Here is a 19,635-nt window from a genome sequence, read left to right on the forward strand (position 1 = left end):
TTACTTCGGAAACTCTTCTTTTACTGTCCAATTCCACCATCTAGTGGACATTTCTCTGCATCTGTACCAAGTACCGCTTTCTGCAGAGGCTGCTTTGGCGTGCCCTGCACAGCACAGAGGAGAGCAAAGGGGTGGAGGAGGTGCACCTCCTGCCTGTGTGCTAATGCGGTGTAAATCTTAATTCTGGTGCACGGCTGGGTGCTGCCAATGCTTTCCTGTCTGGGAGGGTGCACCAGGGTAACTGCTTCACATGTTTTTTGGTGAAGTTTTCAAACTGCATGGCACGGTCAAAAATATATGTACAAGAACATTATAAATGTGCAATAAGGACAAACAGCAAGGTTTTAAAATAAAAGTAAAGGGCATTTGATTTCACGTGACTCAGAGGGCTTGGCTCACCCCAGGTATTATCTCAGGCTCTTAGGGACAGGTCAGGGCTGCCTCTGAGCTCAGGCAGAGCAGCTGGCAGAGTACTGGGATGACAGAAAGGACAGGGAGAAATGAATTTCAGTAGAAACACATTTATCTGTGTGATTATATACACAAAGTTCTCTGATGTGCACAACACCCACCAAAATGTCAGTGAGCTCTTCAGAGGCCAAACCCCAATTGCAAGGATGGGGCATGACAGAGAAAAGAAAGGTAGAGGAAAACCGAAGGAGATAAAAAGTTTGAGGCAGCATTAGGTAATAAGACGAAACCAAGAGATCTAGTGATTTGTTTCTCACAACTGTACTTCCATGTAAGCAGTGACATTTGCCACAGACAAGATAGGTGATTAAGGCGTACACAGAACAACTCGGTAACTACGGCTAAGTACGTCTGGGATAATTTATGACCAGATAAAACTGAGCAAGCAGTAAGCAGAAAACACACGTGGAGCATCAAGAGCAGCATCCTGACACCACAGCCGGCTGCTCTGCTCAGCCATCGGGAGAAATCCATCACGAGAGCCCACCAGCCAACAACGGGCAGGGGACAACACGCAGGGCTTGTCGGGCACAGCCAGGCTTTCCCTGGGCGCTTTTCCTTTTCCTTAGCCCCCTTTTCTCGGGCTTTGTCCCGTCGCTGCAGGAGCCAGCTGCCCAAGTCCCGCTCACGAGCCTGCTGGAAAAGAGCACAGAAACAACTGCAAAGAAACCCGTATAATTCTTTGGGCCTCGCGAGTTCTTTTCCGCTTCTCCAGTGAGTGCTGAGCAGTTCTTAGCACCCAGCCCGCGGGTGCCGGGCCCCCCCCCACACCCCTCAGTGCCCCGCTCGCCCTCAGGAGGCGCCGCGAGCCCCGCGGGGCCAGGACCCGCAGTAGCGCCGGGCGATGACGACCAGGACGGGACGGGACAACGGCTCGGTGTCAGGGGACGTGCTTAGGGACACGGCTCAGTGCTGGTGGCGGTGGCAGGGGGCGCTTGGACCGGGCGCTCCCGGCGGCCTTCCCCACTTTAACGGCTCTGGGAGCGAGGGCCGGGCCCTGCGGCGGGGCGGCCGCTACTGGGCCCCGCCCCGTCAGGGCTGAAGCGCGGCTCCTCTCACCCCCCCCACGCCGCCTCACTGCGCAGGCGTCCGAGGGAGGCCCGCGCTTGCGCCCCGCCGCGCGCCGGCCTCATGCGCCTCAGCACTTCGCCGGCTGGCAGCGGCTCGGCGCGCGCGCGCACCCCTGGCCGCTCCGTTCTGCTCTCCCCGCCCCGCCCCGCGCCCTCCGCGCGCCGCTGCCGCCGCCGCTGCTCCCGCTGCCGCCGCGAGTGCCCGGCGGGAACAGGTGAGGGGCGGCGGCGTGGGGAGGGGGCGCGCGGCAGGCGCGAGCGGGCGGGACCACGCGGGCATTTCGGGCGGGGGGGGGAGGAGGTGGAGGGCGGGCGGGACCACGCGGGCAGGCGCGGGGGGGGAGGCCGGATGAGGGGCGGGGGGGGCCGCGCCCCGCGGCGGGAGCGGGGGGGGGGGGGGGGGGGGGGGGGGACGGTATGGGAGGTGTCAGGATGGGGGTGCCGGGGGGCTGCAGGCGGCGGGGGCACAGGGCCGGGGGCTCTGAGCGGGGCTGGCGCAGCCTCGCCGGGTGCCACGGCCGTGCGGCCCCCGCTGAGGCCGTGAGGCGTCGCAGGCCGGCGGGCAGATGAAGTACATCCTGGTGACGGGCGGCGTGATCTCGGGCATCGGCAAGGGGATCATCGCCAGCAGCATCGGCACCATTCTCAAGTCCAGCGGACTGCACGTCACCTCCATCAAGATCGACCCCTACATCAACATCGACGCGGGCACCTTCTCCCCCTACGAGCACGGTGAGCGGCCCCGAGCAGCGCCCGGTGTTTGGCGGCTCCTGCGGCTGGGACCTGCCCGCGGAGCCTGTGCGAGGCAGCCTGCAGCCAAGCTGGGCTCTCGCAGGCTTTGGACTCTGGTCTTTTATCGCTGCAAATGAAGCCGGTGCCTGGTAAATGGGTTCGGTCATCAGTGCGTTAGTCTTCTTTGTTGGGCAAGCCTTCTAGTTTTATTAGCTGCTCCTGAATTTGCTGTAGCAACCAAAGAGGTGTTACCCTGTGTTGGATTCTTTAGCTGTCACATGCAAAATCAGCAAGTTGCTGATGCGGACTATGGCTCTGTGATGTGTGTGCTTGTGCCTTTCTGTGTCCTGCAGGCGAGGTGTTTGTGCTCGATGACGGAGGGGAGGTGGACCTGGACCTTGGTAACTACGAGCGCTTCCTTGATATCCGACTCACCAAAGACAACAATCTGACTACCGGGAAGATTTACCAGTATGTCATCAACAAGGAGAGGAAGGGAGACTATCTTGGCAAAACTGTCCAAGGTGATGTGAAGCTTTGCTTCTGGTGTTTAGATATACGATCCATATTTCTGTACGGGTCAGATGCTTTTGAATTCCATCTTAATTCGAGGTCTTTTTTTTTCTGATCTATGCTGTCTTTGTGACGATTTTGATGTGAGAAGGCACGTCAGTGCAAATTTTGGGGTGCATGCTAAAGTTTACCTGTTACCCCCCTCAAAACTGTACAGTGCTCAGGAGCATACTGCCTGTTGTATGACCTATATCTTGGGCTTGGATCCAACTTCCTAGCAGCCAATCCTAAATGTGAACAGACTTCACACCAATCTATCTGTGGATTATTTGGTAGCTTGTTAAGACTGGTACTGTTGTTGGTAACTCATTTAAATGATACTGTCATGTCTTAAGAACACCCAAAGGATCTCTGAGGGTTAGATCAGTCTTTTCTTTTTAAGCATCCTCCACAGCTGTTTTGGATAAAAAAAATTTATAGATGGTTTAAAACAGGCTAACTTTCTGCTTAGTACATTGAACTGAATTTACTGGAAGCTTCCATCTTAAAAAGGATCATTGTTTACATATGCTTAAATTGAAGCAGGATTACATTTCCTGCCAAAGCACCTCTCTTGAAAATCACAGCCAAGAATAGCCACTTCAAAAATGCATACTTCTTTAAAGACATGTATCAGTGCTGATGTGATATGGGAAGCACTGGCTAGTTATTTTCAATAATTTGGTCTGTAATGAGATAGGTTGTGATTTTAACCCTTTCCATGGTTTATTCTTCAGTTGTTCCCCACATCACAGATGCTATACAAGAATGGGTAATGAGGCAGGCACGAATTCCTGTAGATGAAGATGGTATTGAACCCCAAGTGTGTGTGATTGAGGTTTGTAGCTCTTAAAACATAGCTTTGTTTCTGTGTGGAATAAACTGAACTATACATATATTTTGTTTAATAAAACTTTAATTTTCAGTCATGTTTGACTTTGCATGTTGAGATGGTTAAAAATCTCCCTTGTTAGCCTCACTTTAATCTTCTGGTTGCTCTGTGTCTGAATCCGTATACAGAAAGGCTTAGGTCCTGGACAGTTATATTTTTTAGGTCCTTTGTTCTCTAGAATAATCCAGATTAGTTTATGGAATGAATTTTAGCTCTCGTAATTTTATACATTGAAGTCTGAGTTAATTGTGCTGTGCCCTCATCCTACTTGGATAGGGGAAGGGTAGGTAAGTGACCGTCTGGTGACAAGTACTTGTCTCTCCTTAGCAGTAACATGACCCTTGGAGTGACTACCTCCAGCATAGACATAGAAGAATAAATTGCATGAGTCAGTAGTGATGAACCCTGTTCTGTTGCCTGCACACCGTATGTGTCATCATGCTGCCAGAGGAGACATAATAGGGCTCAGCCTCCGAGGTGGTGCTGCTGAGCTGGCTGGCAGGATATGCTGATACAGGAGAGAAAGCGGTTGTCAGAGTGCCCAGGTCATGGTGACTTAGGACTCTTCCTGCAGCTTGAGTGCCAATTTCTGTCCCAGGATTTGCAGCTATGGATCCTGAAGTACCTAGGAAGTACTGTCTGACAGCGCTCAGGAGTTTGTCGCTGCTCCAAAGTGTTTCTTTATCTGCATGTGTGCAAAAACACTGTATAGTCACTTAAACTAACAGAAATTTTGCTTCTTGGTGCCACCTAATGTTCATAAACGATAATTCAGAAGATCTGTGATAGTAGCCTAACAGCATTTAAACACTTAAATCTTTTCCCTGAAGAGAGAGCAAAGGCAAAGCTAATGTCCCTGGAGATGTACTGGCCATGTGAGAAGCTGTTTTTCTTGTGGATTTTTGGCTTTGGGGAAAATCACAAAGGTAGAATAATAGTTGGGGTACAATGGCGCTGAGGAAGTAGTACATAGAACTGGCAAATCGCGTTGCTTTTCATATTGATGTTTTGGTGTTGATGCTCCTTACGGAATTAAAGGGAGGTGCTGGGGAGGTGTTTAGGTGTCCTTTCATGTATGTGTTAGTACCCTTTAGCATACCTGTATAGTAGAGTTTTGATGTTAACCTTAATTCTAAATGTCTTTGTCTTTTTTTAGCTTGGTGGAACAGTAGGTGATATTGAAAGCATGCCTTTCATTGAAGCTTTCCGTCAGTTCCAGTTCAAAGCCAGAAGAGAGAACTTCTGTAACATTCATGTCAGTCTAGTTCCACAGGTAAGGGACTAAAATACCCTGGTGGTCAGCTGCTTCTTTTGATCCAAAGCCTGATTTCTAAATAGGTGTTTCTGATATCTTGTATGTAAAGACACTGTATTTCTATTTCTGTATATAGAAACTTCTGGAAGAAATACAGAGAATATGGTTACATATTTTTATAAGGTTCACAAGAACAGAACAGAAATTTTTCAAAGTGTGTAAGCATGTAATAAATAGTTGGGAGTTGCAGCAAACTCAGTTTTTAATCTTTAACTGCAGTTTTTCTCTGTGGAATCATCTAGCTTTTGCAGATAAATTTGCTTTCTAGGGCTGAAAACTTCCAGATTTTCTTAATTTGTGTTGCCTTTCACTTCTGCAAAGCTCTCATAAAATTCAGTGTTAGAGCCAGGCCTCACAGCCATTTCATTTCAATATGATCATATTCCAAGTTATTCCTACACTTCTTTGTTATTTCTGTTACTGTGTGTCTTTTTCCCAAGATGTCCAATATCTAATTCATGAAATAAGTTGGGTTACTTTTGTAATTTCAAAACATGAAATACAATCTGCGTGTTTTCATCTTTAACAGCAGCCAGATGTGACAGTTTTTAATTACTATATAATAGTCTTAGTGGCAGTTGCCCTTGGTTCAGAAATTCATGGAATAAGGTCTTAAGAAGCAGTGCTATTAAAAGTATCAGTTAATTAGAAATGACAAAGAAAAACAAAATGTCCTTGTGTTCCAAGTAGATGCTGCAAACTCCAGTTCATACTAAAAGCAAATGAAGGTACTTTATGCCATGTAACGCCTGATATAACCTCATCTGTATTATCTGCCCTGGATTTGAATGCAATTTACAATCTTAACCACTCAAAAACCTCTATTTCAAGAATCACTGCTGGAAAAAAGTCTTCCATGGTAATGGAAGTATGCACGAGTATTCCTTGTTTAGGAACTGGCTTTGACAGAGTAACTCAGTTGCTTTACAGGGGTGCAGATCAGTCTTTGTTCTCTCTTCTCAATCTTCCCTTTCTGGCTGGGCTAGGTGATTTAGGGAAAGAAAATCAGAAATTTAAATTACTAGATATTTGGAGGGAACAGTGAATAAAAAACCTGAGACTCTCTGTGCTCTCCTTTTCCACAGTAGAATGCACGTCTTCTTACTGTACAGACTTGAACTCTGGTTTCTGCTGGTCGATTTCAGTTTTTGAGATTAAAATGATAGTACAAAGAGGTATTTAAAGCTCATGTGAATTGTCTAAAAACTGGGTCAAAGTTCTATGAGACAAATAGGGTGGAGAGTCCCCAGTAACGTGAGTCATTGATATAAATAATCAGAAATTAATGTAACAAATTCTGCTCTTTGACCAGCCAACCTCTACAGGAGAGCAGAAGACTAAACCCACCCAAAACAGTGTTCGTGAACTCAGAGGCCTTGGTCTCTCACCAGATCTGGTAAGGTTTGCTGCATGGCTTTGAATTTGAAAATGCGGTACTAGCATGTTGCAACAGCAACCTAGTCTAAATAAGTTGAGTTCTTGCATGTTGGTTTAAACAAACAAACAAAAGTAACTAAGCTGTTTTTTTTTTTCCAAGTCACGGAGACATTGCAGAAAGACATTTTTTTTTGTTAAAGGTTTGTTATGTGAATGTCTGAGTAGTCTGCTGCCCCAGAACCTTGATGTTGCTGTTCTGTTAGATTGTTTGCAGGTGCTCTACTCCACTGGATACCTCAGTAAAAGAAAAGATTTCCATGTTCTGTCATGTTGAACCAGAACAGGTAAAGGTTGCTGTCTGCTTTGTTCATTGCAAGTAGCAATAAATATTGTAGCTGTTTGTCAGATGCTGAGTGAAGTTTTACCTGAGCACAGAACTGTTGTTCTAGCTCTCTCTGTAATAGCTGCATAATTCATTTGCTTCTTTGTCTTACCTACATAAGCAGCCATTACAATTGTCCTTTTTGTGTCCGCATCTATTTTTTAATAAGGCAAATATGCTTAGGCGTAGACAATTCTGTGGAATCCAAGGTATTTTCTGAATACCTTGTTTATCCTTCAACATTCCTTCTGTGAATACAGAGGAATGAGATTTTTATCAGTATTTAGAGGCCAAAGGGTAGTTGCCCAAAATTGGGTTAAAAGGATATGTGAATACATTTTTGTACACTGCTTTCGTGATAGTATTCTGCCCATGATTACATATGGAGAAATTACTAAGAAAAGTTTAAATGGTATTTGAGAGGAGCATTGTTTACTTGAATGTTATGTGGTATGCAAAAATTCCACGTTAGCCTGTTTTTTGTTGTGCTGAGCGTAATCTGCATAGCATAGTCTGAGATAGACCTTGGAAAATAATCACATAGTCTGGAGGGTGCTTATTAGCACTTTCAGTTCCAGCCAGAGCTTGAAAAAGTGTCTTTTTATGAAACAAGGGATATCACTGCACATTTTCAGGCTCTGTCAAGTCTTCTTTTTAAGTTCCTATACAAGAACAAAGGGAGTCTTGCGGTTTCACGTGTTATATTCAGAATTAGCTGACATTCATATTTTATGAACAGGTTATCTGTGTTCATGATGTCTCTTCTATATACCGGGTTCCTCTGTTGTTAGAGGAGCAGGGAGTTGTTGACTACTTCAGACACAGGCTTGATCTTCCCATTGGGAGACAGCCCAGGAGGATGCTTATGAAGTGGAAGGAAATGGCTGACAGGTGAGCTGCACCGCTGGGTGAAGTGAGACTTAAGAATCTCAACAGGTTTCTCTACTTTACTGTTGGTTATTAGGTTATAAATGTTACTACATATTCTTTCAATGTTCTGAAGTGCTCAAGCTTTTTGCTCTTTTTTTCTTTACTACAAAAGTACATTTTCTTCCTAGATATTTAACCATTCGGAAAAAAAAAAATCTTCAGTTTGAGAGTCCTTTAAGATACCATTGAGTTCCTTAAATTGTGATGTTAGTGCACTGCCTATGTCAGAACCATTCTGAGGTACTTAATGTGAATGGCTCAGCCCTCCCCCCAAAAAACAGCAGCGTGGTTACGTAGCATTGAAATCCTTTTGTAGGCATACATGGAATGTCATCAGGAATGTCAGTTTTTAAAAAAAGATACCTTTTGTGTGTGCTTTCAAGCAAGTGAAACAGCTGTTTTGTAACTGTTCCATCTGAGACTCCTAGAACGCTTTTTTCTTGAGGGGACTAGAGTGCTGCTTCCTTGTGAAATAGTGAATTGAGTCTTTTCAGTCAGCTGAATGCCCTTTCTGAAGCCTTACATACGACTGTCTTTATAAGAAATTAATTTTCAAGATCTAGATTCTTCCCTTTAAAACACAGGTGACCAGTGTAAAGAACATTTCACTTTGACAAGGAAAGCCCTCAGTAAATAACTTGGTGAAAGGTACTTAACAATTCTGAAATAAACTTTATAAACAGAATCTCTTAGTTGTAACCAGGAATGCTGTGTAAATCACGTGCTGCCAGAGGCTGGGGACAAAAAGTGTAGGCAGCACAACTCAGGATTCTAGAAGTCCTTTCTTTCTTTCTGGCTGCTGAAGTGAACTCAGTCAGAAGCAGCGTGGGAAGATGCCGTACAGTATAAACATATGCAGAGTTGTGCTTTGATCCTCTCTTCTGATAGTTTACTGCTGACTTCTTGGATATAATAGAACTTCCCGAAAAGACAGTTTGGATCTGTTCAAAATGGCTTTCTACCACAAGGAGAGACAAGTTAATTTATACATAACTTTATGCAAGCTTTTGCTCTCATGTTGCTGTTTTTTTCTTCCATTCTTGCTTTGATGTTTTTTAGGTTGTCTTTGCTACAGAAGGTCATCTCTTTCACAGTTGGTTTATCTCCATCTGACAGACTCCCAAGAGCCTAGCTCTTTAAATTACTTGAAAAGCTTAATAGAATATAAATGATTCTTGCCCCCATTTCCTCTTAGTGGTGAAATAACACCAGTGTTTTGATTTTTCTTTAGGTATGACCGCCTCCTTGAAACATGTTCCATTGCACTTGTTGGCAAATACACCAAGTTTTCAGATTCCTATGCATCGGTCATTAAGGCACTGGAACATTCTGCACTGGCTATCAACCATAAACTTGACATCAAGGTGTGTGTGTGTGTGTGTGTGTGTGTGCAAGTAAATTTCCCCTTTCATACTTAGAGTGCTACCCATCTTAGTTGTCAGACTTAAAGGGAGAGTTGATCCAGCCAGTGAACTTCAAAACTGTTCTTGGATTACAGCATCTGTTGTCAGGCATAAAGCAGCTTTAAAGCAAACCAGCCTTTCATCCTGAGAGGTATGCAAGGCGTCGGTGTAATTGATGGGAACTCCTGAGTGCTCAGTGTTGCATGTTGAACTATGACAGAGCTCTAGATGTATTTGAAGAGGGCAATATTTGCTTTAATTTCTAGCAGTTGTTGAAAGTGGTCCTTTTTTAGGGTTGTTGCTGTTAACCTTGTACTGACAGCCTTTATGATGCTTCTCTCTCATTCTTTTATTGAGCTTTTAATGCCAGGCTGGCTCCACAGATGCTTCCAATAGTCTTGATCACAGCTAAATGTTCTGGAAAGGTTAAAACGTGTATCTGTTGTCAGAAATGGAACTTCTATTTAATTATTTTTTTAAAGGTGCCGTGGATTCATGATTCCATTGAGTTATGGTAAATAACTCAATTAGCTGCTTTTTTTTTCAACAGCACCATTCTGCATTTGTCTTACATTTTGACTTTTTTTTTTTTTTCACCTCCACTAATTTTTTAAGAGTGGTAAAAGGCAAATACTGTGTGTTCATCGATGGGTAGTTTCTGGTAGCTGTATTTGTATGGTTCAGAAGGGTAATGGATCCTGTGTATGTCATGCATTGAGACCTTATCTTAATGAGAACTAAGGAGACTTTGTATTTATATTTTTTGTGGCAGTACCTCATAATCCTTTTTGGGATTTTTTTTTCCCCAGTATATTGACTCTGCTGACTTGGAGCCAGCAACCCTGCAGGAAGAACCTGTCCGATACCATGAAGCATGGCAGAAACTATGTGGTGCTCAGTAAGATGCTTGTATTCTGTCCGTTTCTTTGGAGCATGTCTGATAAACTTGCTACTTCGGACACTTAGGGAGTGCCTCGCCATAGGCCTTTTCCTTAGGCAGTGTACCAGCACGCTCTTGAAGCTGCCCCAAAGACCTCTCAAGGAAATAAAGGATAAGATAGAGTAGAATTACTTTGAAAAAATAAAAATGAAAAATGAGGGAGTTTGTGAAAGGCAGCATTAGGGAAAATTATTACGGACATAAGGATTTGCACAGGCTTAGCAGGGAAACGGGGTGAGAGGAAATGAGGGAAAAGGGTAGATACTGGCAAAGGTTTGGAAAGCCAAAGAGAGGAAATATGTAAATGTGGTATTCAGTTCTTGAAGAAGAAGGTATAGGTACTATGTAAATGTAGTATTCAGTTCTTGAAGAAGAAGGTATAGGTACTATGTTCAGCTCTGGAGCCACCAGAACAAGGACATGGATGTATTAGAATGAGTCCAGAGGAAGCCACCAAGATGATCTGGAACATCTCTCCTGTGAAGACAGGCTGAGGGAGTTGGGGTAGTTCGGCCTGGAGAAGACTCTGGGGAGGCCTCACGGCAGCCTGACAGTGCCTAAAGGGGGCTGCAGGAAAGCTGGGGAGGAGCTCTTTGTCAGGGAGTGTGGTGATAGGATAAGGGATAATGGGTCTAAACTAAAACAGGAAAGGTTTGGATTAGATATCAGGAAGAAATTTTTTACTGTGAGGGTGGTGATGCACTGGAACAGGTAGCTCAGAGAAGCTGTGGATGCCTCATCCCTGGAGGTGTTCAAGGCCAGGCTGGATGGGGCTTTGGGCAACCTGGTCTGGTGGGAGATGTCTCTGCCCATGGGAGGGGAGTTGGAATTAGATGATCTTTAAGGTCCCTTCCAACCTGAACCATTCTGATTCTATGAAAAAGTGTTATAATGCAGAGAAATGCCAAGAGTTAGCCAGGAAGCTCTTGTTAGAAAACAAGAACCAGTGGGGCTTGTTAGTCCTAAAGGAAGCAGGCCTTGGGTGATACTGTGATAGAACAAAGACGCTCTGCAGAATTCAGTTTCCTTGTGCCTGGGGTTAGGACAACGTGACTGCAGCCAGTGGCTTCCTTGGCACGGGCCGGGCTAGATGATGCATTTGCAAACAGGTGTTTGTTGCAGAAGGTGTGAATCATCCAGTGTGAACTACTTGACTATTGCAACCTGCATTGTATTTGGGATTCCTTGGAAGGTAAAATGTGCATTTATAAAGTGTTTCCCCCCAGATATTTTATGACACCTCATATGAAGTCATACAGAAGCTGTGCTGCAGACAGGCTTTGCCACTTAGGGCACTTTAAAGCCCTTTTCAGTAGTGAATTCTTCCAAGATGTATAGGAGAGAGTGGCACGTGGTGGCTGGGAACCATGCTGGTGAGTCACATGTGGAAACAATCTTTTCACTCTCGTGCAGCGGAGTCCTGGTTCCTGGTGGATTTGGCGTTCGTGGGACAGAAGGCAAAATTCAAGCTATTTCTTGGGCAAGAAAACAGAAAAAACCCTTCTTAGGTGAGAAACACTTTTCATCCATTAGAAGAAATAAAGAAGGAAATTGAATAAAAGCTTAACTGGACTGCAGCAAGAGCTTTGCGGATTTTCATGAGCGTTTAGAATACACAGTTTTGAAGATAATTGGCTGAAGGAAAGCAGTGGTCTGTGATCAGCGTAATGGGGTAATAGTCATCATCTTTAGTTAGCTCTGAAGTAGTCAGAGTTGGTTGGGATGTGATGACAAAATCTCCATGGTGAGGTGATATGAGTTTCAGAGCATGGCTGTGGTGATCTTGGCACCTGGAACCAAAGAAATGTGTGAATGCTTTTAAACTGGGCACGGTGCAAGACTGGAGATGTCATGTGAGCAGTGGATGGGGTGTGAGATGTGGAGGTAAAATGTGTCAAAGCAGCCTGGTACAGGGCGAACAGCCCCTTAAACCCAAGTCCCAGTCAGGGGTCTGTCTCTTCCAAGTTTTCCGCTGACTCAGGACTGTGCTGTGAAGGTGTGCGCTTTGCCCAACAAAGCTTTTGCTTTTGTGAGTATAGGCTCAGTGGTCCCTTGCCCTGCCTTGATCTGTGTTCTGTCTTTCCTTCTGCAGGCGTTTGTTTGGGAATGCAGTTAGCAGTTGTGGAGTTTGCACGCAGTGTTCTTGGTTGGCAAGGTAATGGCACAAAACCTTTCCTGGGCTTTGGACACTTTATTTTGGTTGGTTGGGTAATACCTGTAACTCTATGTTTTTCATTGGTAGGTAGATTATTTTTTTTTCTAGGCTTATAAAACAAATTCCCCCCCTCCTTCGCTAACTCAAATAAAAAAGAAACTATCTCCTTATCCTGTTTAAATAAAGCTCAGTGCTGGAATGCTTTTAACAACAGAAAAATTTCTATTGCTTAGAGTGAGCTCCTGGTTAAGAGACATAAGTGGAGTTGTGCTCATGTGTGCTGGACAGCCTAATTCCCATTATATCCACTGGCAATGAAGACCAGAACACAATTCAGCTGACCAGGCATTAGCACCTACTTCAGCGATTTGAATTGCTTTCTGGGCTCCACTCCTTGAATGGACTTGGTTCCTGTTTTAAAGGAAGTTTTAACAGGAATTAATGTCTCAGACTGATTCTGAATCTTGGTAGTAGTGAAGGGGTGGAGGGGGCAGGCATGGGGATGTGTTTTTCAGAGTACTTCTTCCTTCCCCTCCCTAGCTTTATTTAAAATATTCAGAACCGTTATACTTTTCCTGAATGACCCTTGCTTTCAGCACCAAGTGCACTAGCATTAGTTGCCCTTCCTCTGGGCAGAAATTCGTATCCAACGTTGCTGACAGAATACTGTGTTTTTGCTGTCTGGTGCTGAAATGACAACTCTGTGCAGGCAGAGGGTCTCAGCAGAGCTAAGGCTGCTGCTTGCCGGAAGGGTGGGGATAGGATGGTGAGAAGGAGTTTGTGTTTCTAATCAATTAATGTAACATTGCAGATGCTAACTCCACAGAATTTGACCCCAAAACCACACATCCAGTGGTGAGTATGTCGTGACTTGCTTGCAGTATCTTCACTGTGCTAGACCTGTCTGCACACACCTGTTCATATAGATAAGAACTTGAATTATTATGTCTTGTGGCTTTTTTAAGTCTGTTTTTTATCACTTCCTAATCTGAACAGCAAATGTTTCCTAGTTAACTGTATGACAGCTGCCACTTAGAATATTATAGTGCTTGTTATTGGTGCAACAGTGATATATGCATACATATATATATGTAATTGCACTTCTTCGTAAAATGAAATACTTCCTAAGAGGCAAAAGAAAAAAATGCCCTTCTTAAAGGGCAGTTTAAAAGCCATCTGAAATCAAAGAGTAAACAGTAAAGATTTGGTGATATCCAAGTCCAGTGGAATTTGGTTATCACCAAATAAGATTATGATCTCAGAAGTTAGCGTAGGCGAAGATGAATTCCTTGGAACATTTGTGGACAGATTTCTGAACCTGCATTTCTCAGACTGCAGACCAATGTGTGTCATCCAGGGTCCCAGCATAAAGGCTGGCTTCTGCTATGATTTTCAAACGCTACTCAGAAGAAAAGATTTTTCTAAAAACAAGCTTATGAAGTTATATGAAGTATAAGTGCTGATTTCAGGGTTTTGTTTCTGTGAAGTTGTTTTTGTTTAACATTTAGTTTGGTCAATAGCACAGTATTATTATCATGGGATCTGTGTGGGCTTTGACTCAGACCATTTCCTATGCTAGAGCTTCCCAAATACCCACAAGCCTTCTATGTGTTCTCCGTACAGCCTTTACTAGAATAACTCAGCTAATTAATCAAGTTCTGTTAGTCTACCTTCTCAAGACAATGTTCTGTGGGTTGTTTAGTTGTTTTCTGTATTGATGTTGATTTCTTTTTTCCTGTTAGTATTTCAGAGTGTGCCTGGGACTGAGCATCCCTCAGTCTCACTTCCTGCTCTGAATGCTTTTCCCAGGTCATAGACATGCCAGAACATAATCCTGGGCAAATGGGTGGAACCATGAGGCTTGGCAAGAGAAGAACACTCTTCCAAACGAAGAATTCAATCATGAGTAAGGCTTGTTTTACCTTCCAGATCTGGAAGTGTTTCCTGGGAATACGATGCCTATATAGCGGGATATAGTGGGTATAGAGAAGTGAGATCTGGGAATGTTAAAGCATTCCTTGAACTTATTTTCCAGTAGTGAAATGGAGATCAGTCAATTTGGTCCTCTCTAGAAGTGGCTCATAACAGTGAATGCTAATCATATGAACCTGTCAAAACTTGGCATCAGGTGAACTGTTTGGCATTTATTTAAGACATTGACTTATTTTTTTTTTGGTGTAGGGAAGCTGTATGGGGATCATGATTTCTTGGAAGAGAGACACAGACACAGATTTGAGGTAAAAATGCTGTTGTGGGTGTTGAGCTTCTCTGTATAATCCAGGCAAAAGAGATCATGTGTTTTCTTGCTTCTGGTCTTCTAGGTCAATCCAGAACTGAAAAACTGTTTTGAAGAGCAGGGTTTGAAATTTGTAGGCCAAGATGAGGAGGGAGAGCGAATGGAAGTAGTTGAGTTGGAAGGTGAGTATTTAAGCAATGAGGTTATGAGCCTCAGTATCTATGAGGGAAACTGTGAAGGTAATCGAGCACTTTTGTGTGGGACCAGTCCAGGCTCCCTCAGAACCATTCCGTGCATAGAATGACATGCTGAGTTACATGAGGAAAAAAAAAAAAAAGTCCCATGGGCCTGTCCATTTAGGAACATTAGACAGGATAGGAAAGATACTGATCACATTTCAGCCATGATGATGGGGAGGAAGTGTTTTCAGGTGCAGTTCAGCCATAGGCTTAGAAACTTGTCATTAATGTTTCCTGTTTCTTTCTTGTAGAGCATCCATTCTTTGTGGGTGTTCAGTATCACCCTGAATTCCTCTCTAGGCCAATTAAGCCATCTCCTCCATACTTTGGCCTCCTGTTGGCATCTGCAGGAAGACTCGCACATTATCTGCAAAAGGGCTGCAGGCTCTCACCCAGGTAGGTTAAAGGAAGACACCAGACTTCTCATGCAGCAGTGCTTCCTCCTACAGGGTAAACTGGAGGCTCTTGTTCACACAGAGTGGGGCTTTGCTGGACTGCGAGCTGCTGGGTGTACTTAGAATCACAGAATAATTCAGGTTGGAAGAGATTTCCAAGATCATCAAGTCCAACTGTTAACAAAAACTGCTAACGAACTGTTAACAAAAGTGTTTTTCTCTTTACTCAGCATTTCTTAGACCATGTCTAGAATGCTTTATACAGTTTTGGGCCCCCCAGTACAAGTAAGATGTTGGTAGACTGGAAGGAGTTCAGGGGAGGGCCACCAAAGAAGATCAGGAGGCTGGAGTACTTGCTAGTTGAGGAGAAGCCGAGGGAAGGGAGGTGGGCTTGTTCAGCCCGGAAAAATTATTTTGCTTATGGTGACTTCATGGGGGTCTAATAGGAGCCCACCAGCACCTATGAGAAGGTTTTTAAGAAGATGAAAATGGGATTTTTACAGAAGAGCATGATTGGAAGATGAGAAACAATGGACGCAAATTGAATCTGTTTTTCACCTTCAGATTGGTCAAGCGTTTGTGCAAGTTGCCCAGTAAGGGTTGTACAGTCTCTGCTCTTGGAGAACTGGATGGATGCTGTGCAATTGTCTCTGGTGTGATAGCTGATCCTGCTGTCTGACTGTTCTGAGAGCCCTTCCAGTCTGAATTATTTTGTGATTCTGACAGAGTTCTTTAATGGATTAGAAACAATCAACTGTTACTGGGAAGATGAACAGAATGGATCACGGATGGTTAACCAGTCTCCTCTTGATTGAATTTAATTTAGATTAGCTTGGTCTTAAAATGTTTATATATCTAGATAGATGTGGTTTGATTTATATATATACACGTTTATATTGTAATATTTTATATTTATGTATTTGTTGTTCTAGGAGAATTTGCATGATTTGCTTTTTGTCCTAAGCCAACAGTACAAAACCGCACTAATTCCTGATGCACATCTAGGTTTATGAAGCACTTTTGCTCTGTAAAATAAAATCTTTCTGAATTCTACAGGGACACCTACAGTGACAGAAGTGGCAGCAGCTCGCCTGACTCAGAGATAACAGAGCTGAAGTTTCCATCGTTCAATCACGACTGATTCCCGGTAACTTTTAATTATATTAACCTCTTCCATAAGGGAAGAAAAAATCGTTGCCCAATCTGTCCTTCTAGTGCTTCACATCAGTTGGTTGAAAACTGGCATTCTGCAAAAAGTGCTGGTGCTTACACATGTTCCAGCTGTGTGGAGGATGCATAATACCTCCTGTCTGCGTAGCAGTTGTGGGTGTATATTTCCCTAGCAAACTGACATGTAATAAAGTATTAAAATAGATGTGGGAGCTTGGGATTGACTTCAAATAAAGAAACAGCACAAATACAGCCCACCTTGCTGAAAATGGAAGCATGGCCAAGCAAGGGGTTACTCGATTTAGAAGGCTTAGTATTTGGGGAGCACAATCTTAACTTTGCCAAAAAAACACACTTGAAATATCCATTCTCCCCTCCCTCCTGAGACAGCAAATTTTTCTGTTAAAATTGGATGTGTGTGTGTGTATGAAAATAAAAACTCATTTTTGGAGGAGGGGCAGTAAACGCTAGCTTTCAAACTTCAGCAGAAAAACAAAAACAAAAAAAAAAAAAAAAACAACTCTTCAAACCTTAATTTCCAATGTTAACCACAGAGTGGAAATGAGGGTTAGCCCATGAAATCTAGCACAGAAGTACTTCATAGTGCTCATTCCCAAAGTTTTACATTAAATGCTGACTTCTAGAATAAAATTCATAGAATGGCTAGAATCATAGAATGGCTCGGGTTGGAAGGGACCTTAAAAATCATTTAGTTCCAGCCCCCCTGCCAGGGGCAGGGAATAACCCCAAGGTTGCTTTCTTGGAGATATAATCTAGTGGTTTTAAAACTGCCGCAACACCCCTGTGAAGTAAAAGACGTATATTTTTGGACAAGGAATGTTGTCAGGTTGCAACTGTTATGTTTGTCTGGAGCGATGCAGTTTTTAAGACTCAGATTTCAGTGTGCGATGCAATTTCAGTCTATCAGCTGTTACTAATTAATTCTTTTATTTCTTTCCTTCTCCAGATGTGTCTTCACTGAAGAGAAGAGCCCTCATTAGATTTTTTCCAGGCATTCTTACAGCAATAGCTTGAACACTGTCAGCTTTGGTCTTTAAGTTATGTTTTTTTTGTTTTTTTTTTTAATTCCGTTATGAAACTCTGTCTATTTCCTCAACCCTTCTGTCTTGTTTTTCTGATTATTTCTGGAAGAGAGCTCATCACAGCACATACACCTCTAGACTTCCTTCAGTTAGCACCATCTTGGAGATAAAAAGCAAATTTGAGTATGAGATTTGATGTATTGGGGAGAATCTAGTTGCATACGTCCTTCCTAATGTGTGGTAATGCTGGCATGAGTTTATATCTTGGACACTGGTGGTTGTGTTGCTTTCTCCAGCCTTTCTGCTCCCAAAGCAGTCTTTATTACTTGTGAAATAATGTGTATGATTCTAGATTTGGAGACTCAGTTCTTGTGCTGTGCTGCAGAGGATGGGTCTGTTAAGCTTTATGCAGTCTTTTTTTGGGAGGGAGGCGGGGGGATGCTTTGTTTATTTTTCCAATAGTATTTACAGATGTTTGGCACTGGGGGTCTTGGTGCATTCATTGCTGGCAATGAACTTTTAACCAGGAAAATCTTCCTGGAATAGAAGAGTAAATCTGGAACATGATCTGCTCTAACTGTGATATGTCACTCTGCAGGGATGCAATTAACTTGGATCATGTGAAAAAAAAGCAAAACTGTCAGGAAAGCCCATCACTGCTTGAAATGAGGCGTAACTGTTAGCCCTTTCTATGCCAGTGTTTGCTGGTGCTGCTTCTTGGGCTGGGAAACTTCAACTCCTTGCATCAAGGGGGAGGTACAGAACAGAAAGTGAACTACTTTCAGATGCTGCCTTTAAAAGCTCCTGTTGTGGTTTACCTTGGACTGAACAGTTCATGGTGCTTTGTCTTTGATTTGTAGTGGAGCCTTCCTTTGCCTTTTCTACACGGCGGAGCCACGTGTCCCGCGCTCAATGCAATACAGAAGTGCTATTTCCTGAGGGAGGGGCTTAGCAACTTGCCTACAGTGTTACTTGATGTAGTTTGTAGAAGCGTGCTGTCCATGATGATGAGCTCAGCTTTGCAGTCCTGGGGTGGGAAGTGCACTCTTTTTTTTTTTTTTTTTTTTTTCCCCTGCCTCTTGCTGCAGTGTAAGCAACACAGTTTTTGGTCTCTGGTAATTTAGAAGGAAGAAAGTTATTCAGTTGTCTGAAGTGTCAGATATTCAGAAAATCTTCAGTTCATTAAAGTTTGGAGAAAGCTGTATGTCTCAAGCCTGGCTGAGTACTAACTCTTGTGTTGTCCGGTGCCAAACTTTATTAAGCACTGTTCTGTCATCTTAAGTGACCTTTTCCAAAGTCCCTCTTGCTTTATTCCTTAATTATTTTAAATATACATTGTAAACCTGCTTTTAGCCAGAAAAGCTTTAAGCGTTCTCTGTGTGTGTCACTTATAACATCTCTGAAAAAATTACCGACTGAGATGCTCTCTGTTCTAAGCAAAATGCCAGTCATAAACTGGCTGACTCTCGCAGTGTAAGGTCACTTGTTATCTGTAGCACAACTTCCTTTTCTTCTTCCTGAAATATCTTTATTTTGGCCAAAATTATGCAACTGACTTTGTCATTAAATGATTATTTGTAATAAAATAACTAGCCCAATGCTTGCTATGTTACATCTGTAGCTCGGAGAAAAAGGACATAAGTGTAATATTGTTTAACTTCCAACTTTTTTCTAGCTTGCATCACTGGCTAATTAGCCTCACAGTGGTGGGGGGTTGGAATTAGATGGCCTCTAAGGTCCAAGCCACTCTGTGATTCTATGCCAGAGGGCTCTGGGCTGGCTCCAGAAAGGCAGTGCTACTCGTGGGGTCATGAAGCACCTTCAACCTCTAGGAAGTGGTGCAGGACCTGCTGCGGTCTGCCCCGTTTGTGCCTGTGGAGCTGCCAGGGATCCGTCCGTCTGTCCTGCCCCAACCCCTTAACCCCATCCCCACGGCAGGTGGGGGTAACGCTGCAGGGGCCCAGCTACATGCTCCCCCCAGCGCACACAACCAGCAGTGAGGAAAGGTCCTTAGTTATTCTTTTATTTATAAACAAATCAACATAAAATAAGTGCAGAGGAAAGCACTGGCTGACCCCACATGGGGACCTGTCTGCAGTGGGATCAGCATCGGATACAAACTACAAACGAGGGGCATCCTGGGGCCAGTGCTGTGAGTGACGGAGCTCTGTGAGGTGACCAGAGCCCCCCCCTCTGAAGACACTGGTGCAGGAGCAGGGAGTGCAGCAGACCTTGCTGTACAACAAAAAGCCTTTTTATTACTTTGGGGTTCATGGATTTTTTTTTTTTGCACCTTTCCCCTTAGGGGTAAACCTGACCCAGTGCAAGAGACT

General features: G+C 43.7%; 1 protein-coding gene across 1 annotated transcript; it reads left to right on the forward strand.

Annotated features, from left to right (window-relative positions):
• Positions 1 to 1,570: 1,570 nt before the first annotated feature.
• CTPS1 (CTP synthase 1) lies at positions 1,571 to 18,895 on the forward strand. The gene is made up of 19 exons (XM_035345490.1): positions 1,571 to 1,756; positions 2,096 to 2,273; positions 2,627 to 2,797; positions 3,563 to 3,663; positions 4,874 to 4,990; positions 6,345 to 6,428; positions 6,673 to 6,753; positions 7,531 to 7,682; positions 8,953 to 9,085; positions 9,934 to 10,022; positions 11,478 to 11,572; positions 12,157 to 12,219; positions 13,031 to 13,074; positions 14,029 to 14,125; positions 14,401 to 14,456; positions 14,541 to 14,637; positions 14,946 to 15,090; positions 16,146 to 16,236; positions 17,227 to 18,895. Exons 2-18 carry the CDS (start codon positions 2,108 to 2,110, stop codon positions 16,228 to 16,230), a joined length of 1,776 nt encoding a protein of 591 aa, XP_035201381.1. The 5' UTR covers positions 1,571 to 1,756; positions 2,096 to 2,107; the 3' UTR covers positions 16,231 to 16,236; positions 17,227 to 18,895.
• The last annotated feature ends 740 nt before the right edge of the window (positions 18,896 to 19,635 follow it).

This window comes from Oxyura jamaicensis, chromosome 23 (assembly GCF_011077185.1).
Source record: "Oxyura jamaicensis isolate SHBP4307 breed ruddy duck chromosome 23, BPBGC_Ojam_1.0, whole genome shotgun sequence".
Lineage (NCBI taxonomy): Eukaryota > Metazoa > Chordata > Aves > Anseriformes > Anatidae > Oxyura > Oxyura jamaicensis.